The 25,099-nt window shown below is 53.6% G+C and overlaps 1 protein-coding gene across 2 annotated transcripts in view; it reads left to right on the top strand.

Moving 5' to 3' along the window:
* P2rx7 (purinergic receptor P2X, ligand gated ion channel, 7) overlaps positions 1–24,659 on the top strand; it is a 38,852-nt gene extending 14,193 nt beyond the window's left edge. For both annotated transcript variants that reach the window (XM_005403137.2, XM_005403138.2), the window contains exons 2-13: positions 1,618–1,783; positions 2,731–2,799; positions 5,506–5,578; positions 7,207–7,303; positions 11,019–11,099; positions 11,628–11,757; positions 13,465–13,601; positions 19,158–19,248; positions 19,437–19,502; positions 19,796–19,945; positions 21,736–21,837; positions 24,054–24,659. In XM_005403137.2, coding sequence (XP_005403194.1) covers positions 1,618–1,783; positions 2,731–2,799; positions 5,506–5,578; positions 7,207–7,303; positions 11,019–11,099; positions 11,628–11,757; positions 13,465–13,601; positions 19,158–19,248; positions 19,437–19,502; positions 19,796–19,945; positions 21,736–21,837; positions 24,054–24,557 — 1,666 coding nt within the window. In that variant the 3' untranslated portion in view covers positions 24,558–24,659. The remainder of the gene's footprint in view (positions 1–1,617; positions 1,784–2,730; positions 2,800–5,505; positions 5,579–7,206; positions 7,304–11,018; positions 11,100–11,627; positions 11,758–13,464; positions 13,602–19,157; positions 19,249–19,436; positions 19,503–19,795; positions 19,946–21,735; positions 21,838–24,053) is intronic.
* Positions 24,660–25,099: the final 440 nt, after the last annotated feature.

Raw genomic sequence — 25,099 nt, 5'->3', positions numbered from 1 at the left:
AGTGCTGGGATTACAGGCGTGCACCACCAAGCCTGGCTTATACCACATTTTTGTCTACCCAGTCATCTATCAATGAGCATTCGTTTATTTCCCCATTCTGCCTATTACGAATAGCACTGCTGTGGGCCTCTAGGTACAAATATCTGTTTGGGCATATAGTGTGGCTTGGAAGTTCTTTAGACCTTCTATCAGACTGCGGCTGGCTTTGTTTGCACAACTTTACGTCCTCCCTGTTGATTAGCTTTAGTCAATCATATTCACTGCTGCGGAGCACCCCACTGTACAAATCCAACAGTTTCCCCAGCGTTCATGATACTTCTGCTTCTCCCTCTTACACGGAGCGCTGCGTACATAGCATTGTGTGCAACTCCTGGGGCACACGGAGGACAGACACTCACAGGCAGGTCCCTAAGCATGTTAATGCTTTGTCCCTAAAGATGCTCATCTTCAAATGTACTTGCTGTTGCTGAATCTGAGCTGTCTTTACAGGGGTCTCCCCGTGGCTCGCATCCCTGCCTCCGCGCCGGAGTCCCTTGGGAGAACGTACACTGGTGTCTTGAGTGACCGCTCAGACCTGTCTGAAGCAGCCTCAGGGATGGGACTGGAGAGCTGCTGTTCTTTTTTGTTTGTTTGTTGAGACAGGGTCTTGCTATGTAGCTCAGGCTGGCCTTGAACCCACTACAGAGCTCAGGCTGGCCTTAAACTCACAGTGATCCTCCTGCCTCAGCCTCCCAAGTGCTTGGATTACAGGGATGCGTCACCACACTCAGCTACCATCTTTAATTATTAATTCCGCTTTCTTCCTCCCCTGTAATAATTTTTATGCATACTCTGAAGGCAGTATGGGTAGCGGGTGAACGGACCGTAGGGCAGGAGCCTAGAGGCGGAGGACGAGTCACGGAGCCTGGCTCTCCCACCGTCTGTCTATCTGACCTGGGCAAGTTCCTTCACCTCTCAGCCCAAGAGCGATGGCCCCAGCAAGCATCTCATTGTTGCTGTGGGAGGAGAGGAGAGGACTCTTAGAGAGCTCTTGGCATACACTGAGTGTCAGGAAGGGGACCTGCTCCCCTCCGTGAGTGTGTCTGAGAAGCAGGTGGCTGACCCGCAGATACTGGGAGATGGAAAGGTGCCCATGTGCTCCTGAGCCTCGGGACAAAGCTGGCGGGCCAACCCAGAGTGGGGCTTTCTTATTTGAGAAACTTCTAAAATCCAGATGTAGCCAGAAATAGTGGTGCACTCCTATACTCCCAGCACTTGGGAGGCTGAGGCAGGAGGATCCTCTCAAGTTTGAGGCTAGCCTGAGCTACATAGAGAGCCTGTCACAAAAAACCCCCACGAGGGTGTACATTAGGTAATATTAAAGCTAGGACAAGGGTAACAATTTTCTTGTGCCAAGTACTCATCCCACAGCAGACACTAGGCTGAGGAGTTTGCATACATATCTCACTTAATCCTCAGAATCTCCTGCGGTGGGCGTGGTTTCTGTTCCCTCCGTCCCTGTTTGAGAAGGAAAGTGAGTCACACACAGAGAAGCACAGGTAGGATCTGAAAGAAGGCCGCCTTCGGGGCTCCTTTGGGAAAACAAACCATGGACGTTTTTCTGTGTCTGCCCCTCAGCTTCGCGCTGGTGAGCGACAAGATGTACCAGCGCAAAGAGCCGGTCATCAGCTCCGTGCACGCCAAGGTGAAGGGCGTGGCGGAGGTGACCGAGGAGGTGGTGGGCGGAGAGAAGAGGCCGGCTCAGAGGGTCTTTGACACGGCAGACTACACCTTCTCCTTGCAGGTGAGCACCCGGCACTCCTCCCAGCCCTGGGCCCTGGCGACAGAGACCGGGGCCTCGCCCCGCTTCCCTGGGACTCAGGGGCTCAGTCAGGAAGGCACTGGCCTCATTTAAACAGCTCTCTGCAAATCCCAACTGAGAAAACCTAAAAACTGCGAAAGTGGGCCAGACGCAGCCGCTCCAGTCCTACGGGGCTTCCCGAAATAACGGCGCGTCCCGGCGCGATTCAGCACGGTTTGGGCAGCTGGGCCAGCTGTGGACACGCCGGCTGGAAGCAGGGCGAGGCCTGCGCAGGTGCGGGAGGGTGGTGGGACTGGGCCGGCCCTGCGCTTGACCTGTCATCACCCCGAGGCCTCCGGGACACCATCCCGGGCACACTGGCCCGTGAGGGAAGGATGAGGGGACAGAAGGTGGGGTGGGAACAGGCCTGGGACGGCTCGGCCAGCAAGCGAGAAAGGGAAGCCGTCACCACGGGGAAAGGGGCGTTGGGGACGCGAGGAACAGGCGTGGGCGGGAGCCTGCACACCCCGTCCAGCCCGCGCTGCTGCCGTCTGCTGGTGCCGCGGGCAGGAGGCCCTTTCGCCCTGTCATTAAGTCCTGAAAAATCTGGACAGCGCCCCAGGATGCAGCCCACACCCCGCCCCCAGCTCCCCGCTCTCCGAGTTTCAGCTGAATGCGATTTCCTGGGTCAGAGGAACGAACCCGCCGCTTTTGAGGCTGGGGTGGCACGGACGTCCCTTCGCTCCCCCTCGGCCCAGCAGGACGGCGCGGGCAGCTTCAATCTGAAGCGCTTGGCAGGTTGCGCGTTGCCCACGGACCTGGATTTCCAGGCGCTTGAAAGAAAGAGTGCACGCTTCACCCCCGGGCACTCGGTGAGCTGCACGGTAGGATGAAGCGGTTCTGGCCTCCAGGGCCTGCTGAGCTCCTCCTCCTCTCCTCTCTCTCTGCAGGGAAACTCCTTCTTCATGATGACAAACTACCTCATAACGGAAGGCCAAGAGCAGGGCCGGTGCCCGCAGGTAAGGCACGACCGCTGGTGTGGAGGGTTGGGGCAGCCCCGGCTCAGAGGTGACGGAAAGGGGAACACACCTGCCTCTCTGTGGGGCAGGGCCGGGCAGGAGGAGGGTATGCCGACGTCACAGGTCTCTCTTTGTCTGTCCCCCTTGACCTCCCGCTGTGGCACTCAGGGCCTGTGGACCCTGGAGACCTGCCTCTCCCATGACCGGCTCCCTGGGTAGCTCAGGGCAATGCATAACTAATTCCACAGCTCACTGGCACCTCACAACAACTGCAGGCAGAGAGCAGCATCCACAGCCCCACTGTACAGGCTCAGAGAGGTTAAGTGACTTCCCCAGGGTCACCCAGTTCGCTGGAGGGAGAGCCAGGATTAGAAGCTGGGCGTCCTCATTCACAGCTTCTCCTACCAGGGTCCACTGTGAACTCCCACTTCTCATGGTTTCATTCTCTTTGTGAGATGCAAATGGCCCTAGGCCACTGCCGCCCCCATGGTTTTCCCACCCCTAATTTGACTTGCATCTCCGCGCGCTTGGCCTTCCCCTGCCTCTGCCCTGGACACTTTCTTCTCTGTCAACCTTCGCAGTCTGCTGCCTGTGCGTTCAGAAGGAAACCGGCTGTTCTTAAGCTTCCCTCTGTCTGTGCGTGGCCGCCAGCGTTACCCGGTTCCCCTCAGGCGACACCTGTGCAGCCACTCCCTCAGGGAGGCAGCAGGTCCTCTGGCTGTGGTAGGGTCAGCCTCGGCCTGGCTGTGAGCTCCTGCTCACCAGCTCCTCTGGCGACAAGACCATGTTTTCTCAATCAATTTTTTTGGGGGGGTTGGGATATTTTTATCTTTTTGAGACAAGGTCTCGTTATGCAGTTGAGGCTGGCCTTGAGCTCACTGTGCAGCCCAGGCTGGTCTCAAACTCAACAATCCTCCTGCCTCAGCCTCCTGAATGCTGGGATTACAGGCGTGCGTCACCACACCCGGCAAGACCTTGTTTTCTAAGGGTCAGGGGTTCTGGGTCAAAGAGCTCCCCTCGTACAATCTCTGTCACCTGTGACCCAAATTTGGAACCAAGCGGACCTTCCCTCGGTGTCTCCCCTGAGGGGTGCCCTGGTCTCCCGACTGCGCAGCCCCTGGGGTGAGGGGGCTGGCGGCCTCTGTGTATGGATTAAGGATGACCTCGCACTTGCCACCTCATGGCCATCCTTAATCCATACACAAATCACAAGCGAGAAGAATAAAACTGAACTAATATTTTTCTTTTAAGTTTAGAATGTCTTTTGGAGCACAAAATAGAATTAATTTATCTTTTTCCTACAAGTTCCTTCCAACTGATAATGCAAACTGTCCATAAACCACAGCAAATGCCAGTTCATTCATCCACTCATTCATCACTCATTTCTTCCATGTTTGTCAAGACTACTACCTGTATATAACCAGGAATGGTGGTGAACACCTATAATCCCAGCATTCAGGAGGCTGAGGCAGGAGGATCTCCATGAGTTCCAAGCCAGTCTGGGCTACATAGTGAGTTCAAAGTCAGCCTGAACTACATAGCAGGAGCCTGTCTCAAGCAACCAAAGAAAACAAGAATACTAACTGTGTGTGTCAGGCAGGCAGTGGGGCTACAAGGATATGACCCGGGCTTCACGGTCAGAGGGTTCATAGTGTCATTTGAGGGGTCACAAGGAGAGGAACCCCGAGGCCTGGTGGGTGACAGAGAGAAGGCGATCTGGGAGGAAAAAGAAGATGAGTTTGAAGATGAGGAGAAACATGATTTGTCTCGCTGTTACAGATAAGGGCGCTGAGGCTTAGCGAGAAGCCACTTAGCCAGAAAAGGGAGCTGCGCTCACGGAGCCCAGGTCCTCGCCGGCATGTGTGTCAGAGCCCGGGGGACAGTGGCTGCTTTAACAGCCGGGTCATCACACTCGTTCCCCCGGGCCACCATGAAGCTGCTCCCCGGAGAGGCCGGCCGCATCTGCACGGACCGAGCCCTCCCGGTCCCCTTTTCTTGCTCCGTCCCGCAGCCCTGAGAGTGGCCTTGTTTCCTCAGGCTGGCAGAAAGCGCTAGCTGGTGTCCTTTTCTTCCCAGCCAGCTGATGTCCCCTACTTCACCTCCCCGCCCGTCTGCAGCCACAGGGCTGCCTGGGCCGGCCGCCTGCTCCACCACCTAGGCCCTGCCGTCCAGCGGCCCCTGGTTGCTTACATTTTTATTCTTTACCGAGATGTAATTCACGTACCATAAAACCCTCACCTAAAGTGCACGGTGCAGAGATGTTTAGTCTCTTCCTACGGGGCGGGGGCAGCCGTGGCCGCTCTCTCACTCCAGAACATGCCACGGTGCTGGCGGAAACCTCGTCCCTCTCCACGCCTCCCCCTCAGCCCCTGCCCACCAGCAGTCCACTCTCTGTCCCATGGCTTTGCCTTTTTGGGGACATTTCCTCGGAAGAGAATCCCAGGGGGTGGCTTTTGTGACTGGCTCCTCCACCCAGCGTGGTGTTTCTGGCATGCAGCCAGGACGGGGCAGGTGACAGCGCGTGCTCAGGCCACGCTGTATCTGTCCACTGCCCTTCGCTGGACACTTGGTCCGTCTTCACGCTTTGGTGGCTGTGAGTCACCACGCCGTGAGTAGTTGGTGCACGGGTCCCACCGTGTGACACGGGCGTCAGCGTCCCCGGATCTCGTGACGCCCTCGCTGTCCCCGCCCTGTCCTCCTCCACAGTTCCCCACACGCAGGACGCTCTGCCTCTCCGACCAGGACTGTAAGAAGGGCTGGCTGAACCCTCAAAACCAAGGTACTGTGCTCCGCCCTGAGCCCCTGGGGGGCTGGCCTGGCATCTTGGTGGCATCCCCGGCGCCCATCCCGTCACTGGCCTCTGGCTGTCCGCCGCCTTCCTCCTCCTCCACCCAACCTCAGCCGCGCCTGCGTCCGCCCCGTGCCCTGGCTGTGTCCCCAGGAGACTGGCTGTGCCCTTGAATGGGACCCCAATGTCCCAGGGAGGGAAATTCCTCCACCCGAGGCACGGCCAGGTCGAAACCGTAGAAAATCGCATGGCCCATAGCATCTTCTTTTTTATATAGATTTTATTTTTTGGTACCAGGAATCAAACTCAAGGCCTCAAGCTTGCCAGGCAGGCGCTGTGCTGCTGAGCTATGTCCCCAGCCCTGCTTCTTTTAAGTGTTCTAAATTTCCTGCTGAATTTCCCCAAATGCAGAGGATGACCTTGAACCCCCCCCCCCCCGCAAGCCTGGGGGCAGAACCCATGTTAACCTGAAGAACGCCCTCATCTCATGTTCTAACTCAAAAAGACACAGGACAGTGCTGGGGTGTGGCTCACCAGGACAGCGCTCGCTCACCGGGCCTGTGTGTGGGCTTGCGTTCCGTTGCCAGCATTGGGTAGGGGGAGCATAGAAGAAAAAAACACACAAAGGAATATCGCTGGGCCTGGTGGTCCACGTCTGTAATCCCAGCACTTGGGAGGCTGAGGCAGGAAGATCACTGCAAGTTCAAGGTCAGCCTGGGCTACATAGTGAACTCAAGGCCAGGCTGAACTATGCACTATGACCCTCTCTCAAAAACAAAGCAAATCCACAAAACCGCCAGTGGTCATAATGTACAATGCAATGTATGAACGCTGCATTCTGTTCCAGAAAATGTATATATTCAAGGTGGCACAGAGATCCTTGCAACACAGCCCACCATTTAACCAAGTCTCCCTTGGGGCTGGGGATTTAGCTCAGCGGCAAAGCTCCTCCCTGGCAAGCACAAGGTTGTGAGTTCGATTCCTGGTACCGGAGAAAAACCAAAAAAAAAAAAGTCTCCCTTGTTCTGACACCCTGGAATGACATCCCATGGTCATTCCGTGGCTTTTTGCAGCCCTGAGTGGGGTGCGTACCCTGGAGAGACTGAAGCGAGGTTCTAGTTCACGGGTCCCCGGTGAGAGGAGGCACGGGGCTCCCTCTCAGCATCTTTCCTTGTGTAAAAAAAGGTGGGGGCAACTGAATGCAGTATTTTTCTGCGCTCTCTCTCTGGTCCCTTTTTAGAAGCTTACTGTTACCAAATGTGCTGGCACATGCCTGTAATCTCAGCTACTTAGGAGGCTGAGGCAGGAGAATTGCAAGTTCAATTGCAAGCCTGGGCAACTTAGTGTGGCCCTGTCTTAAAAATGTGAAAAAGGGGCTGAAGATGTTGCCCCATGATAGGCCTGTAGTGTGTGAGTCCCCAGCAACACACACACACACACACACACACACACACACACACACAGAGGCTTCCTGTTTTTGTCTGCTTTGTCTGGGGTGTCAGTGGAAAGCATGCGGTCCCCAGGACCTGCAGCTTCCTGGGTGTCCGTGGCGGCCTCTGAGGAATTTCCCCCTCGACAGTCTGCTCACATCCGGGTTCTGGGACCCCTCCCCCTCGTAGGAATCCAGACCGGCAAGTGTGTTGAATACAACACGACCGCGAAGACCTGCGAAGTCTCCGCCTGGTGTCCCACCGAGGTGGTGGAGGAGGCTCCCAGGTGAGCCGCGCGGGGAGGGGAGCGGGGACAGACCACAGAGTCCTGGGTCTTCCTGGCCTGGGGACCCCTGTGCCAGGCTCGGGCTTGGCACACTCCAGCGGCCCCGGGCGGCTGTGCTAGCTGCTAAAATGTTGAGGTGATTCCATTCTGGCTGATGCGCAGCTACTCCCGTGAGCACCCCTGGGTGCCCAGCACCTTCCCGGGCACCCCAGACCCTCCCTGTAGTACCACAGCAGAGCGCTGTGACAGTCGGTGCCATACGGAGTGAAAGGGCAGGGAGGAAGAAGGGAGGGAGGGAGGGAAGGAGAAAGAAAGGAGAGAAATGAAAAGGAAGAGGCAAAGGGAAGAGTGTGGAGAACAGTTTCCTCCGATGCCCACAGGATTTATTGGTTTTGAGCCCCCTGTATTAATTCTCTAACAGGAGGTTAACCTCAGTAAGCACAGAGCTAGTGGGCATGGTGGCGCACACCTGTAATCTCAGTGCTTGGGAGGCTGAGGCAGGAGGATTGTTACGTGTTCAGTACCAGCCTGGGCTGTAAAGTGAGCTCAAGGCCAGCCTGAACTGCATAGCGAGAGCCTGTCTTAAAAAGGACCAAAAAAAAAAAAAAAAAAAAAAAGGCACAGGGCCAATGCATTTCATCAGGGAAGAGTTGGAAAGATCTGGATTCAAATCCTGCCTCTAGCGCATCTGTCTGTGTGAACTTGGAAAGTGGCCTAACCTGTCAGTCACACTTACAAAATGAGAATGCTAACCGTGTCTGCCCTGTGGGGCTATTTAAATGAGATGAGCTTGGTCAGGCATTGTAAAGTGAGTCACGTGCCTGGTTTATAGAGAGACAGACAGACAGACACACACACACACACATATACAGTCCACCTCTAGAATGTGGTGGTCGTAGGCCAGCACTGTCTAACAGAACTTCCTGAAATTGTGGGGATCTTCTATACTCATGCTGTCCAAAAAGTATGACAGCTACATGTGATTACTGAGTACTTGAAATCTGGCAACTGCAACTGAGCAGCTGGATCAAACCTTGCCTGAAGCCAGAACTGTGGATGCCTCATTTACTGGAGGGAAAAACATAAGTCAGGGTGCTGGAGAGAGAGCTCAGCGGTAGAGCATGCCTCGCAGGCCAAGTGTTCAATCCCCAGGACCTCTGCGCAATCTAAAGCCAGTTAAATTGAATTTCTGTCATTTATACGGAGAAAAATCTTAATTTCAATTAAATTGAAATTGAAATGGCCACACACTGCCCAGGATTGCTACACCGAGGGACACAGCCCTGCTCCCTCTGCGTGTGACACAGAGGACGCCCCGCCCCATGCTGGCGTGCAGGGAGCCGGGCCGAGGTCTGGGCCAGCATCACCCCGCTTGGCCCTCAGTTGTCAGCCTAGATGCATTTCTAGGTCACAGAAGTTTCTGGCACAGAAGGAACGGATGCGATGGGTGGGACACCACCCAAGTAGTTCTTGGTTCAAAACAAAAGACCCCTTGACGGACGCTGGCTTTCGGTTCTGCTCTGCCACTAGCTTGCTCATGAGACAAATGCCACACAGCTCCCAGTGCCTGGCCCTGGGCTGCACGGTGACCTGGCCTGGAGCCCGCAACCCCTGAAAGTCAGTTTCCTCGCCTGTTATATAAATGAGCTAAGATGGTTCATTTATTCATTCAACAAACCTACCACTACATAGCAAGCGTTAGATATTTATTGCAAATGTGATAACTCATGTAAAACATAGTCCTTCAAAAAAAAAAAAAACAAGTCCTGAATATGTAGCAAGTCCAAAAGCTCTTCCAGTCTCATGAGCAGAGAAGACATGCACAGAGAACTGTACTTCAAAACAGAAAGTCATAATGCCATGCAGGGGGCATAAGGCTGCAGGTCCTGTAGTCCCCCAGTTCTTAAGGACTTCCCAGGTGGGGGCTTGGTGTGTCCCGCACATAGCAGACACTTTTTTTTTTTTTTTTCTGGTACCAGGAATCGAACTCACAACCTTGTGCTTGCCAGGAAGGCGCTGTGCTGCTGAGCTAAATCCCCAGCCCCTATAGCAGACACTTGCTGTAAGTTTCTGTCAGCGCAAATGACAGAATTCCAACTTAAACTGGTGTCTCAAAGACAGCATCAGTGACTCCAGCAAAAGAGGCATCTGAAATTTCTGGCTTCAGACAAGGCTTGAGCCAGGCTCCAAAGATACCAGGAGGATTTTTTCCTCCTTCCTCTTCCACTCTTCTCCTTCATCCTTTCTTCCGGCTTGGCCTTCCTTACACCGCACCCCACGGAATTTCAGGTTCCCACTGGCCTATGAACAATCCCAGCACAAATGCGTTTCTCTTTCCTAATTGTTTGCGCACAAAAAAAGCCAGAATGTTCTCCCTGGGCTCAGTCACACGGCCACCAGTGACTCGGGCACCATGGCCGGGGAAATGGACCGCACTGCTCAGCCAGCCCCGGGGCCTAAGCCTGTGGATGGACAGGAAGTGGGGTCGTCCCCACCAGTGCTCTGGAGGGAGCGGGGCAGAGGGCTGGCTTCTCCACAGAGCGGAAACTGAGGCCGTGTCACCGGAGGGGGCTAGACGGTGGACAGGCCAAGGTGACGGTGCTCACGACAGCAATATCACACACGGAGCCAGGGCGTGCTCAGCAAGTCCTGGGGTGGAAGGCAGACCGTTCTCAGCGCCCCTTCCAAGAGCCCCGCCCCCTCCCTGTGCCATCCATGCCCACCGGGCAGCAGGTGCCAGCTGTATCTTTGCGGCATTCTCCCTCTTTCACGGACTGTCCCTGGTCGCCGTCTCCCAGTGCCCACCTCCCTGCTCAGCAGCATAGGTGTTTGCGGAACTCACGGAGGGACAGATGGCGCCGGTCCTGCTGAGCCGGGGCCTGGGCTCCCCTACCTCACGTGGCCCGGGGGGCCACGCAGGCCTCTCAGGAATGACCGATGCCGCCCACGCGCTGTGTGGCTCCGTGCTGGCAGCTGGCAATGCCAAGAGCAGGGAGTTACCGTCCCAGCCGTGCGGAGCCGCAGGCCTACTGGGAAAGGCACAGGCAGGGGCGGCCAGAGCTGGCTGAGACTGGCCCAGGTCAGTTATGCTCATCTCTTCCCAACTGCAGATGTCCCCGGGGCAGTGGGAAGCCAGCCACAGCCGGAGCCTTCCCCACAGTAATCAGCAAACACAGTATTCACGGTCTTTTCTCCCTTAGAGAGCTGGCTGTTAAATATCTGTCAACAAACCACTGCACATATCTAAATATACAATGACATCAAAGAGTAAAAAGTGACACTGTAAACGCCAAGGAGTCTCAAGAAGGGAGAAATTCTGATACACGCCTATAATGTCAGCACTCTGGGAAGCTGAGGCAGGAGGATCACAAGTTCAAGCCTAGCCTGGACAACTTAGTGACTTAGCAAGACTCTGCCTCAAAATAAAAATCAAAAAAGGATTGGAGATGTAGTTCAGTGTGAAGACCCTGGGTTTAGACCCTAGTACCAGAGAGAGAGAGACAGAGAGAGAGAGGGAGAGATTCTTTTTGAGAAGCTAGAGGCTTTATGCACACTCTTAGAGGGTCTTGTCCATTAGCTTTCTGTATCCATTTCTCTTCGCTCATCCCAAAGACTAAAGCACAAAACTACAACCTTAGAAGCCTCGGGTCCCGTTGGCCCACTGGACTGACCCATCTAGAGCCAGTAGTTGCTGACCCCTACTCCTCTCCCCCAGGCCTGCGCTCCTGGGCAGTGCTGAAAATTTCACAGTGCTCATCAAGAATAACGTTGACTTCCCTGGCCACAACTACACCACGTAAGTGCCCAGAATGCCTGGTTGTATCAGTTAGTCCCCTATGCTATGCTGTGTAACAAATGATCCCAAGCCTCTAGAGCCCAAAACTAAGAACACTTCTTGTTGACCCCAATTTCTGTGGGTCAGGAACTTGGGAATGGCTCCACTGGGAGGCTCTGGCTCAGGGTCTTGCAGGCTCTAGTCCAGCTGTCTTCGGGGTCAAAGTCACCATCATACTTGGTGGGGGCAGGGAATCCTCTCCAGGCTCTCCTGCATGGTGGCAGGAAGGTGGCTGAGTGTGCTTAGGACACAGTGGCCGGCTTCCCTACAGCAAAGGGCCCCAAACAGGAGGAGAATAACCAAGGTGGAAGCCACAGTCTTTGCCCACGAGGTCCCATCACTGTGTTGTGTGCTGCTGGTCACACACTGGCCCTGGCACAGTGTGACAGCATGCTCCACAGCGGTCCCCAGGGAGGCAGGGGTACCAGGAGCTGCCACACCGGGTCACACCAGCGCAGCGTCTGTCTGTCTGCTTTTAACACCACCCAGGAGAAACATCCTGCCGGGCCTGAACGCCTCTTGCATCTTCCACAAGACGCAGGACCCCCAGTGTCCCATTTTCCGACTAGGAGACATCTTCCGGGACGCGGGAGACAACTTCTCCGAGGTGGCCGTCAAGGTGGGCGGGGTCTCTGTGCCCTGGGGCTGCGTCCCGGGGTGGGCGGTCTCGGGCGACCACGAGGTGGCTCAGGGGCAGTGAGGGTCTAGTAATTCCCCCGCGCGGGCCGGCCCCGCTGATGTCGCTTCTTCGCAGCCCACAAGCCTGGGAGTGAGCTGCCTGCGGTGTTAATTTCCGGTGACCATTGTGACAGATGACCACGAAGTTGGGGCTTAAAACAACCACATTTTCTTTATTTCTGGAGGTCAGAGTCCGAAATTAGTTTTCCTGAGCCCAGATCAAGTTGTCAGCCCTGCCAGGCGCCCTCTGGAGGCTGTCGGGGGGAACGCATGTCTTGCCTTCAGAGTGGCTTCCTGTTTTTCTTCTTCTTTTTTTTTTTTTTTTTTTTTTTTTTTTTTTTTTTTTTTTTTTTTTTTTTTTTTTTTTTTGTTTTTTCTCCGGTACCGGGAACCGAACTCACGACCTTGTGCTTGCCAGGCCGCTGAGCTAAATCCCCAGCCCCTTTCTCTCTTCTTTTTCCTCGACTTTCACTTCCCATTCCACTTCTTCCTCTTCCTCTTCTTCTCTTTTTATTGTTTTGTCCTTTTGAGACAGACTCTCCCTATGTAGTCCTGGCTGGCCTCCAACGCTCAGTGATCCTTCTGCCTCAGCCTCCCAAGTGCTGGGATTACAGGAGTGCACCACCACACCCGGTTCTTCCTCTTTTTCTCTTTCTCCTTCTTCTCTTTTTGCAATATTGCAGATTGAGGCCAAGGCCTTTGCACCAAGCTATACGCCCAGCCTTTTTATTTGGAGATAGGGTCTTGTTAAATTGCCTAGGCTGGACTCAAATTTGCCATCCTCCTGCCTCAGCCTCCTGAGTAGCTGGAATTACAGGTGTGTGCTATAGTGCCCAGCTCCTTGCACTTGTTGGTTTGTGGCCCCTTCCTCCATCTGTTAAGCTGGCATGGGGCACCTTGCTTCAGTGGGAACAGTGACTCACTCCGGTCAGAGCGCCCTCTGCCTTGTCTTATAAAAACACTTGTCTTTAAGGCACAAGAATTGGGTGCTAAAGACCTGCCGGGGTAACCTGGGATAATCTTCCCTCTCAAGACCCTTCACTCACACTGCCAGGAGCCTTCCTTCACTATGGAGTACTGAGATAAATGAGAGGAGCTATGAAACCCATAGGTTTCAACATGATCTTTTTTTGTTGTTGTTGTTTCCGGTACCGGGAATCGAACTCACAACCTTGTGCTTGCCAGGCAGCACTGTGCCACTGAGCTAAATCCCCAGCCCCTTCAACATAATCTTGAACAATGGGACGCTAAAGATTTGTGTGCAGAAATGGTTTGAGTGCAGGAATGATTTATTGGATGTTATATTCTAGAAATAAGTCTAAGGAGCCAGGCGTGGTGGCACATGCTTGCAATCCCCGCGCTCGGGAAGCTGAGGCAGGAGGATCGCCTTGAGTTCGAGGCCAGCCTGAACAACATAGGGAGACCCTGTCTCACCCACAACAACAAAAGCCTAAAAGTGATGTGTCCTATACAACACGCACAGCACTCGGCTCACATTGATGGCTCTGAAACCTTTCATCAGCACTCTCCCGCTAACCGCGAGCCTTTCCTGCATGTGCGTGTGCGTGTGCTGCGGGCGAGGGCCGGGGCTGCGGCGCCCGTGCCCAGCAGGCTCACGGAGCGTCTGCTGTGGCCCTCACACCCGCAGGGAGGAATCATGGGCATCGAGATCAACTGGGACTGCAACCTGGACAGGTGGTTCCACCGCTGCCGCCCCAAGTACAGCTTCCGGCGCCTCGACGACAAGACCGCCAGGGAGTCCTTGTATCCCGGCTACAACTTCAGGTAACAGCTCTCCGGCTCAGACCCGCTGAGGCGGCAACACTCAGAAAACAGAAAACACAGGCCGATAAAATCACCCGTAGATCCTGTAGCTTGAGGTAACCATGGCAACCTGGAGTGAATGCTCTTCCTCCACCAGTTCTGTCGTGCACTTTGAACTTGTCTTTCTGGGTGGCGGGGGAGGGGGGGATCGCATTTGTGATAACAGCCCATGGTGTGGGTTACTGATGGTTACTGCAGTTTAGGGAGGGTCCTCTACATACCAGCCTCTCACAAGCCCTCTGTGGCCCTCTCCACCACCCTGGGCGGTAGCTACTAGTGCTCCTGGTTTAAGCCAGAAAGGTTAAATGATTTGCCCCAGACCCACAACTAAGACTCCTAATTCTTTGTTTTGTCTTTTTGAGACAGGGTCTTACTATGCAGTTCAGGCTGGCCTTGAGCTCACTTTGTAGCCCAGGCAGCCCCGAATTTGCAAGGATCCTCCTGCCTCAGCCTCCCCAGTGCTGAGATTACAGGCACATGCCACCACACCTGGCTTGCAAGAGCCCTAATTCTAACCCTGATTGCCATGATCCCAAAACGTACTCTTTCCTTTTTATCTCAAGACTTACTTATTCTTTCTCTATAATTGATAGTTTGCCTGCCGGGTGTGGTGGCGCTCGCCTATAATCCCAGCACTCAGGAGGCTGAGGCAGGAGGATCATTGTGAATTTAAGGCCAACCTGGACTATATCGTGAGATCAGCTCAACCTATGGCACTATCTTTCTAGGGTTTTTTTTTTTATGTGGTTGTACTGAAAGCCATAAACTTCTGTGCATTCTTCTCTGGCTCTATGGACCCTCCTCCTCCTGTCTGCTCCCCTCTATGATTCCGTCCATGCCGGCCTATTGTCTGAAGCACCTGGCGTGCAGTTCCCCCCGTGGCCCCTGGACTATTCACTGGCGGCTCATCTGCAGCAGGAACGAGTTCGGGCGAAGCCCTGCATGTCCGGGGCACACGGGCATCTCCCTGGAGGGACAGTGTCACCCTGAGCCGGCCCTGCAGGCGTGAATAGCGTGTGCCCCCTGCAAGCCAGTTTTTAGCATGATTTCTGGGCTTGGGGTTTGTTCTCCCTGCAAAAGAGACCACTCCTTCTCCCTGGCTGTGCAGGTTTCTGCAGTCCCTGCCCCACACCCCGTAACCTAGGAAACTCTGGCTGCCCAGAGGGACATTCAGCTGAGGCGCTCCCTGAGGTCACAGCGCTGCCACCCCTCCTCCCCGAGTAGCGCCCAGAAAGAGTCCTCTCTGCACGGAGCTCAGTACTGCGAGTGTGTGTGTGTGTGTGGCCGGGGATCAAACCCAGAGCCTCCCACATGCCAGGCAAGGGTGCTACCACGGAGGTGCACCCCCAGATAGTCCGTCTTGGACTTCCGTGTGCCTGTGCGATGCTGGGATCCTCTGTCTGGTCGCTCCTCAGCTCACTGTGGGGTTCCACCCTGATAAACCCGTCACGGCTGAAACAGCGCGGGCGGAAGCTGCGCTGAGGAAGTGCACCCTTCCCACTTAGAAACAGCACACGGTAGAGCGACGGGCATCACCTCCCACGGTCGGGCTTCTGCCGGGCAGCGGCAGCTCAGTGCCCCTGCCCACACCACAACAGGACATCTTGCCAGCCCGGGAAAATATCAAAATTCAAAATCAGAAGTGTGAGCCAGGTGTGGTGGCGCCCACCTATAACCCCAGCTACTTAGGAAGCTGAGGCAGGAGGATCGCAAGTTCCAGGATAGCCTGGACAACTTAGTGAGACCTTGTTTTAAATTAAATAAAAAGGGGTAAGGATGTAGCTCAGGCCTTCCTGGGTTCCATCCCCACTGGTGGAAAAAAGCAAAGAAAAAAAAACCCACATGTGATTTCTACTGAATATACTTGGCTTCAACAACTTTTCTTTTTTTTTACTTTTGGGGGTTTTTGTTTTTTGGTTTTGTTTGTTTGTTTGCTTTTTGAGATAGTCTTGCTATGTAGTCCAGGCTGGCTTTGAACTTACTGTGTAGCCCAGACTGGTCTTGAACTTGTAGTGATCCTCCTGCCTCAGCCTCCTAAGTGCTGGGATTACAGGTGTTCACCACCATGCCCCCCTAAAATTCTTAAGGGCTGGCAATTCCAAATGTCAGCAAGGAGAAGCGCACTGAAACTCTCCTCCATTCCTGAAGGATGTATAAAGTGGTGTGAGCACATTAGGAGCTATTCAGAAATTTCCTATAAAATCAAATACACATCTACCCTGTAATCCAGAAACCCCACAATCCCATCTTAGCTATTTCCCCAAGAGAAATGAAAATATATGACCACACAAAGATTCATGGGCAATGTTCGTTGAAGTTTTATTCAGAACAGCTAAAAACTCAGGAAGCTGAGGCAGGAGGATCGGTGCGAGTTCAAGGCCAGCCTGGGCTACAAAATGAGTTCAAGGCCAGCCTGAACTGCATAGTGAAACACTGTCTCAAAAAGACAAAAACAGGGGCTGTGGATTTAGCTCAGTGGCACAGCGCCTGCCTGGCAAGCGCAAGGTCATGAGTTCGATTCCCAGTACCGGAAAACAAACAAACTTGGTATATGTAAAAAGGAACAAGCTACGGGCACAGCCGCAGCCCAGACGAGCCCGCCGCAGGTGGCAGGCCGAGTGCAGGCTGAGCCCGGGCTCCGCAGTGTCCCTTGGGTGAAGCTGGCAAACAGGCAAAGCGTGGGTCTGAGGTGACGGGAGGCAGGGCAGGGGCTGCCGGGTGGGCCGGAGCTGAGTGGAAGGAATGCAGGAGGTCTGCGGGGTAATGGGGTGCTCTGAGCTAGTGGGACTTTGATTATGCAGGGGAGTTATTTGTCACGACTCACTTAGAACTTGTGCGCCTCAGTACACGTAAGTTACACCTCAGTAGAACAAACAAATTCAACTAGGCTATTGCTGATACGTGCTACGGAGAAAATCCAGCAAGATGGGGTCACAAGAGGAGGCCTCTCCAAGCAGGGAGAAGGACCCCAGCAACCATCATTCCCTTTCCAAAGGGTGGTGCTTTCCAAGTTAGGAACACAGATAGGTGTGGAGGTGTACTATAATCCAGGCACTTGAGAGGCTGAGGCAGGAGAATCTCCATGTGTTCGAGGGAACCTGGGCTACACAACGAGTTCAAACCCAGCCTGTACTACATAGCAAGACCTGTTGCCAGGCGTGATGGCACATGCCTGTTATCCCAGCACTCAGGAGGCTGAGGCAGGAGGATCCTTGTGAGCTCAAGGCCAGCCTGGGCTACAAAGTGAGCTCAAGGTCAGCCTGAACTGCATAGCAAGACTCTGTCTCAAAAAGACCAAAAACATAAATTGTTTGATTTAAAATTTTGTTTTTTTCAGACGGTCACACTCTGTAGTTCAGGCTGGCCTCAACCTCGAGGCAATCCTCCTGCCTCAGCCTTCTGAGTGCTAGGGTTACAGGCATGCACCACCACACTTGGCCCAAATATTTTCTTATACAAAAAGAAAGATTGCATTTTCTAAGTTCACTGTTCTCCTTCCCAACAGAAAGCTGATGGCAGTCTCTAGTCCACAGGAGGTTTCCTTTAGGGCTGTTGTATAATTGGCCTTGTCTCTGGGTCCTAAATTTCCATCTCTGGGGTCTACTCCAGCCCAGGGCTTCCCATCCTGAGAGCCTGCCCTGCACCTGAGAAACCCTGTTCCGAACAAGGTCCAGGGCGCAGCGCCTGTGGTTTGGGACTCAGCCGCTGTTCAACCCAGTAGAGTTTGCAAAAGCACGCGGGGCCCAGGGTTCCTGCCAACGCAGGCCACCGCCTGCCAGGCCTGGACTGGAAATGCAGATTCCTAGGAATGTCTCAGACCTTCTGAAAGCACTCTGGGTTCAGGCGCTGGGGTTTGCCTTTTGTTTTTTGTTTTGTTTTGCTTTTTTTAGGCAGGGTCTCGCTATTAGTCCAGGCTGGCCTTAAACTCACACTGATCCTCCTGCCTCAGCCTCCTGAGTGCTGGGATTACAGGCGTGTACCACACAGTTTGTCTTTTGAGCACACTGTCCACAGGTAATTCTTGCCCTTAGTGTAAGAACCACTGGAATCAGACCCGGGAAGCAGAGATGCGAGTACTTACCGCACGATGTTAACCTTGCCAGGCAAATCTCCCGCTCACCCGCTCGGAGAGCCTCGGAAGAAAGCGCCTCTGAGAACGGGACAATCAAGCAGAAAGAAACCGAAACCCTCCTGCCCAGAAAGAGGTGTTCCGGTCCCTGAGAAGATCTAACTGGTCTCAGGGTCAGACTTTTAGCAAAAAGGGTTTTGGACGTTCACATTATGTTGGCAGAAAATCCTTCTTCCGTTTTCCTCTCCCCCAACACCTGCAAATAGGTTCTGCATGACTTGGAGAGAAAAGGCATCGCCTTCCAAAAATGACTGCAAAAGGTGGTGAGGGGGCGGGGCATATTTAAAAGCATCACAAAACAGATGGCTTAAGTCTTCCTAATTATTTATAAAAAGAAAACATACTTTTCCCGGCTACAGCCCTGCTGGGAACTGCCTGTTTAGGCTGACTACAATTTGTGCCAGGTCTTAATTTTTTAGGTGATTCAGTGAGACAAAGAAGACCAGGCGTGGTAGTGCATGCTTGTGATTGCAGCATTCAGGAGGCTGAGGCAGGAGGATCGTGGCAAGTTCAAGGGCAGCCTGGGTTACATAATGAGGCCCTGTCTCAAAAAGAAAAGAAAAAGAGAGAGAGGCAAAGAGAGGTTGGTGACACTGAAGGAAGAATGGTCGCAGACGTTTCCCAAGAGATACAAGCAGGCTGCACCAGTGCCGCAGCGCTTGTGGTCAGGAGGCAGAAGATAAAGGGCAGAGGGCCGGAAGCGGTCCTGGGATTTTCGAGGAAAGCGGAGCGGGTTGGGAAGACCGCTGAGGGCAGCCAGTGTGGCCAGCGGCACCTGGGGCTCGGGGTAACAAACAATTCTGCACAACTTTTCTAAAACTGCAGAACGTACAGCTAGGACAGATTCTGCGGTGCACCTGTCCCCGCTAGTCCCGTAACTGGTATCTCAAGCTCGTCCTTCCTCCCCTCACTGCTTTGTTCTAGAAGCAAAACCTATTTTCCTTCTTAACTATCACATTGCTTGAAGCTTTTTAAAACAATTCCTTTGCTTACTGTGAATCCTGTATTGGTTAAACTTTTGTTCATTTGAATTTTTTTGGAGACAGAGGCTCACTATGTAACACAGGCTGCCTTCGAACTCATAGCAATCCTCCTGCCTCTGCCTCCTGAGTGCTGAGATTATGGGCATGCACCACCATGCCTGGCCTGTTCATTTTACATGTTCACAACAGAGCCATAACCTGTACGTCTCGCTACCGGGTGGCTTGAAGCACTGGTGGTGCATGCGTGACCGTCCCGTGTGATGTCCCACCTGTACCACCAGCTGTGCCAGCCGCCTAAAAGGTAGACAAGAAGACAGGTTTGGTGACTGGCTCGGTTTTTCTTTCCATAAAATACCAGCACTCTCAAAGAGAGCGAGGTAAATACGGCTGCTTCTCCTCCTGCAGGTACGCCAAGTACTACCGGGAAAATAATGTGGAGAAACGAACTCTGATGAAAGTCTTCGGGATCCGTTTTGACATCCTGGTTTTTGGCACGGTGAGTCTCGAGGTCCTGCCCGGATGGCCGAAATGGGATAAGAGCATCACGCTGCAGGTCCCATGGTCTCCGCCGTGGGGAGCGAGCACAAGGCTCTGCTTCCTGCTGGGACGACAGTGACGCCCGGATGCGAGGACGGAAGAGTGCGGCCTGAATTCCACTTGGTAACTTGTCCTGCTCGCTTCCAGGGAGGAAAATTCAACATTATCAGTCTGATTGTATACATGGGATCTACCCTGTCCTACTTCGGTCTGGTAAGAGATTCTCTCTCCCCGCTTTAAGAAAATGATATGGAAAGTCAGGTGTGGTGTCGCACACCTGTAATCCCAGTACTCCAGGAGGCTGAGGCAGGAGGATCACTGCAAGTTGGAGGTCAGCCTGGAACTAAGTGAGACCCTGCCTCAAAATTTAAAAAAGGGGGGGTGGTCAGGGGCGTAGCTCAGAGGTAGAGCACCTCTGGGTCTGACCCTCAGTCCTGCAGGGGGAAAAAACACATATGACGACAAAAAGAAGTTTCACTACCTCCCGCCTGCCTGGGTCCCCGCAGGCCACTGTGTTCATCGACCTTCTCATCAACACCTACTCGAGCGCCATCTGTCGGTCGCACGTCTATCCCTGGTGCCCGTGCTGCAAACCCTGCGCAGCCAACGAGTACTACTACCACAAGAAGTGCGAGGTGGTGGTGGAGCCCAAGCGGGTAAGCGCAGAGTGGGAGGCCCAGACACCCACAGGGACCTCGGACGGCTGAGAAATGGGTACAGATCGCGCCCAGAGCACAGAACAAGCTGCAGGCCCTCCCCAGGCACCGTGTCTCCCATGAGCCTTTGGTCTTAAGAAACAATAAAAGCAAAATAGAGCCAGGCCTAGTGGCACACACCTGTAATCCCAGCACTCAAGAGGCTGAGGCAGGAGGAGTGCCGCAATTTGGAGGCCAGCCTGGGCTACATAGTGAGTTCAAGGCCAGGGAGACCCTGTCTCAAAGAGAAAAAGAGAGAGGACCAGGATATGCGCAGAAGACAAATGTTTATGTTTCAGGACTGGTCACAGTTGTCATTTTTTTTTTTTTTTTGGTCTTTTTAAGACAAAAAGTTCAGACTGGCCTTGAGCTCACTTGTAGCCCAGGCTGGCCTTGAACTCACAACGATCCTCCTGCCTCAGCCTCCTGAGTGCTGGGATTACAGGAGTGCACCACCATGCCCGGCTTTTTTTTTTTTTTTTTTTTTTTTTTTGGTCTTTTTAAGACAAAAAGTTCAGACTAGCCTTGAGCTCACTTGTAGCCCAGGCTGGCCTTGAACTCACAACGATCCTCCTGCCTCAGCCTCCTGAGTGCTGGGATTACAGGAGTGCGCCACCATGCCCGGCTTTTTTTTTGGTCTTTTTGAGACAAGATCTCGCTATGCAGTTCAGGCTGGCCTTGAGCTCACCTTGTAGCCCAGGCTGGTCTCAAACTTGCAGCGATCCTCCTGCCTCAGCCTCCCAAGTGCTGGGATTATGGTGTGTGCCACCACACCTGACCTCTAAGACATTTTTTGATAGTGGAAAAAAGCAAATACAAGGCTGGGCATAGTGGCACACACCTGTGATCTCAGATTCAGGAGGCTGAGGCAAGAAGATCACTGCAAGTTCAAGACCAGCCTGGGCCACATAAGCAAGTTCAAGGGCAGCCTGAACTACACAGCAAGACCCTGTCTCAAAAAAACCAAAACAAACGAAAAGCAAACAGAAAAACAATTTTGTATGGCATATGTTAAAAAACAGACCCATAAACTAATACTATATATTCTCTACGTGTGCATTGCATGCGAGTGCTCATATGCACACACAGAGGTACCGCCCCTGGTTGTAGTCACAGGAACCTGTGTGAGTCACAGGGAGCTTCAGTGAGCCTTACCTGTGTGCTCTGATTTGATGGACTTGGCCTTGTCACACAAGTCCGCTACACTTACTTCCGTGATCTCCCCCGGGAGAAATCTCTGCTCCCTAAAAACAAAGAGGCCCCCTCTCTTCCCCTCATGCAAGCACCTCCCTGTCCTCCTCTCCCCGCGGCTGGACGCGCCGCTCACTGCCACTGTCCGCGTGCTCACGACCGTCGAGGGAGTTTGGTCTGCAACTAAAAATAACCGTTGCCTCATGGCCGCACATGGCGTGAAACTCCATCAACACGTAAGCTGCAGAAGCTGCAACACCAGAACCCTCCAGGGACACTGAGCCTGAAGTTCCTGGAACTGAGGGAACACACAGGACAGCCGCCCAGGGCGCGGGGGCCCACCGGCCAGAGCGGGAGGCTGTGGTCCCCTGCCCACAGCTGCGCCCCGGTACCTGGGCTTCCGTTCCCGATTAACTGCAGACTCAGAGCCTCGGGGCGAGGGGCAGCTTGTCTGAGAGTGTGTCGCCTGCTAAGGGGACCAGTAGTTGCTGTTGTTTAGAGCGGCAATTCTTGATAACGCTGTACAAAAACAGATGAGGTTTTTCCTTTCCTTCCCCTAGACATTAAAGTACGTGTCCTTTGTGGACGAGCCTCACATTCGGATGGTGGACCAGCAGCTCCTCGGGAAAAGCCTGCAGGATGCCAAGGGCCAAAAAGTCCCAGTAAGTTGAAATATTTAGTCTTTTTTTAAAAGTGTTTTAACTATTTTTTTTATTTCTTTTTTTTTTTTTTTTTTTTTTGAGACAGGGTCTCACTGTGTAGTTCAGGCTGGCCTCAAACTCACTCTGATCCTCCTGCCTCAGCCTCCTCCTGAATGCTGGGATTACAGGAATGTGCCATCAAGCTGGGCAGTTTTTTTTTTTTTAAATAAGAAAATTTACCATTAAGTATAAATACATCTAGAATTTGTACAAATCACCACTGATGAAGTTTAATAAAGCAAACATACTCATGTAACCAGCACCCGGATTAAAAACTGAAGTGCTGTGGGCTGGGTATGCCTCAGTGGTAGAGCTCTTGCCTACCATGCACAAAGCCCTGGTTCAATACCCAGCTCTTTAAAAAAAAAAGGACTATTCTTAGCAGAAGTCCCTCTCCTGTCCCCTCCCAGTCTCTACCCCCCTTGAAAAGTAGTCATCATGCCGGGCGTGGGGGCGCACGCCTATAATCCCAGCTCTCAGGAGGCTGAGGCAGGAGGATCACTGCAAGTTCAAGGCCAGCCTGGGCCACAAAGTGAGCTCAAGGCCAGCCCGAGCTGCAATATGAAACCCTGTCTCAAAAAGAAAAAATAAGTAAGTTTTTTAGAAAGTAGTCATCCTCTTGACTCTGAGGTTAGTCTTACCTTTTCTAGAGTTTTATAACAACTACACCATATGCTAAGTGCTCCGTGTATGCTTACTGGAGCAGCCGGCTCCCTTCACTCAGTATTGTTTTCGTATTTTCCATGGTGTCCGAAGTTCACTGCCATTACTGTATTATTTCCACTTGGTAGACACCCAGCTTATTTATCCGTTCTGCTGTCGAAGGACACTCGTGTAGTTTCCAGTTCAATGCTACTGCCAAGATATAAACATCTGGCATCTGTTGGGTGATCCCCTTAGGCCAGAACTGCTGTCCTGAGACAGGCCTATGTTCCATTTTAGTAGATGCCAATCAGTGCTCCAAGAGCTGGTTCTCATTCACACTTCCCCAGCTGGGTTAGCTTCCTTTTCACGGCTAATATTCCACTGTGTGGATAGACCCTACTTTGTTTATCCACACATCAGTTGATGAATATGTGGGTCATTTCCACCTTTCTGCTATTATTAATAGTGCTGTTGTGAACATTCACATGAAAGAACTCAATTTCTAATCTACTCAACTCAGGTCCTGTTTGTCAGTGAATGAGGTATGTATCATAAAGAACAGACGCGAACCAAAAAAAAAAAAAAAAAACAAAGCTAAATACATCATTAGGGCTGGGGATTTAGCTCAGCGGCAAAGCGCCTGCCTGGCAAGCGCAAGGTTATGAGTTCGGTTCCTGGTACCGGAGAAAAACCAAAAAAAAAAAAAAAAAAAACAAAGCTAAGAACAGACGCAGCCATGGAATTACGGCCACGCCCCTTGGAGAATAACAAATAGACCAGTAACAGGGAACAAACATTTACTGTCTCCTGTGTCCTGGGCCCAGTTCCAGGCTCCAGAGATCCGGCAATAAACAAAACAGACTGAGCCAGGCATGGTAGCACACACCTATAATCCCAGGACTAGGGAGGCTGAGGCAGGAGGATCGCCACAAGTTTGAGGCCAGCTTGGGCCACATAGTGATCATTTTGGTTGTTACCAAGTCCTCTGGAGAAAGGAGGGTACCCTGGCCCTGGTGTGCAGGGAGCTATAAATGAGGGAGACCGGGGCCAGGGGTGATAGCTGAACACAAATCTGGATTTTCTGAATTGCATTCTTCAAATCTGTAAAATGGGAACGAGGATACCTAACCTGAGGTCTGCAAAGGCTTATGCAGCAAAAACACAGCTGGGAGCTGACGCGCTGGCTGAAGGAATGACAGTTACCGTAATTACTCTCACATTAAATGCCATTTTTTTTTTTTTTTATGTATGTGGTGCTGGGATCAAACCCAGGACTTGTGCATACAAGGCAAGAGCTCTACCACTGAGCCATATCCCAGCCCCCTAAATGCCGAAATGCCACTTTAAATGCTAATAAAATGGAAGCAGCTGGAACCCCCAGGCTTTTGGTTTGTTTGTTTTTGGTTTTTGGCTTTTCTCCGGTACCGGGAATCGAACTCACGACCTGGTGCTTGACAGGCAGGCGCTTTGCCGCTGAGCTAAATCCCCAGCCCCCTGGCTTGTCAGGGCTCATGGCTTTGGATTTTTTTCAGAGAGCCCCGATGGACTTCACACGCCTGTCCAAGCTGCCCCTGTCTCTCCCCGATGCAACCCCAGCCCCAGCCCCTGGACAACCACAGGAGATGCAGCCACTTCGCGGGATGGGGACCCCCAAGGCTGGGGACAGCCCGGACTGGTGCCAGTGTGGACGCTGCCTCCCGTCGCAGCTCCCCGAGGACAGCAAGTGCCTGGAGGAGCTGTGCTGCCGGCGGACGCCGGGGCCCTGCATCACCACCTCCGAGCTCTTCGGGGACCTGGTGCTGTCCCGATCCGCCCTGCGGCAGCTGCTGCTCTACCAGGAGCCCCTGCTGGCGCTGGACGAGGAGGCCACCAACAGCCGGCTGCGACGCTGTGCCTACAGGTGCTACGCCGCCTGGCGCTTTGGCCCCCAGGACGTGGCCGACTTCGGCATCCTGCCCAGCTGCTGCCGCTGGCGGATCCGGAGGGAGTTCCCCAGGAGCCACGGCCCGTACGGCGGCTTCCGGTGTCCCTACTGATGGGGGGCTCGCCCGCAGCTCTGCCTGTCGGGGAGCGGGGCCCCGTTACACCCGCGCAAGCCAGCCGCGCGGAGCCTCTGCGGGACCGGATCAGGAGGCGCGGGTTTGAGTCTCAGTCCTGTCCCCGGGAAGCTGTGTGGCCTCGGCCCAGCCTACGCCTCCGCCTCCTCGCTCCCCGCTGCTGGCCCGGAGCTGGGGGACGGCTGGGCCCGGGGGTGGGGTGCCCCTCACCAAGGCCACAGCTGCGTGGATGCCAAGTGCGTCGCCGCGGGCGCGGGGAGGCCACCGGCCGGCAAGGGCAGCCTGAACAGGGCCCGGCCGGCGGACGTGGCGGGCGGAAGGTGGCCGTGGGCTCTGACACTCTGGCCCAAGTTCGGGCCGCTCTGTGGCTTTACCCAGTAGTGGCAGTGGCACCGCGCCCATCTCAGGGTCTCAGTCTCCAGAGGCTGGCACTCCCCTTCCTGTCCCTCGGCGCCACCCTGCGCAAGTCCAGGCAGAGGCATGGACGGTGCCCGCCAGCGCTCCGTGCCTCCGCCTCCTGG

This window comes from Chinchilla lanigera, unplaced genomic scaffold (assembly GCF_000276665.1).
Source record: "Chinchilla lanigera isolate Chin_1 unplaced genomic scaffold, ChiLan1.0 scaffold00081, whole genome shotgun sequence".
Taxonomy (NCBI): domain Eukaryota; kingdom Metazoa; phylum Chordata; class Mammalia; order Rodentia; family Chinchillidae; genus Chinchilla; species Chinchilla lanigera.
Note: the sequence above shows the minus strand (reverse complement) of the source record. Positions and strands in the feature narration are given on the sequence as shown.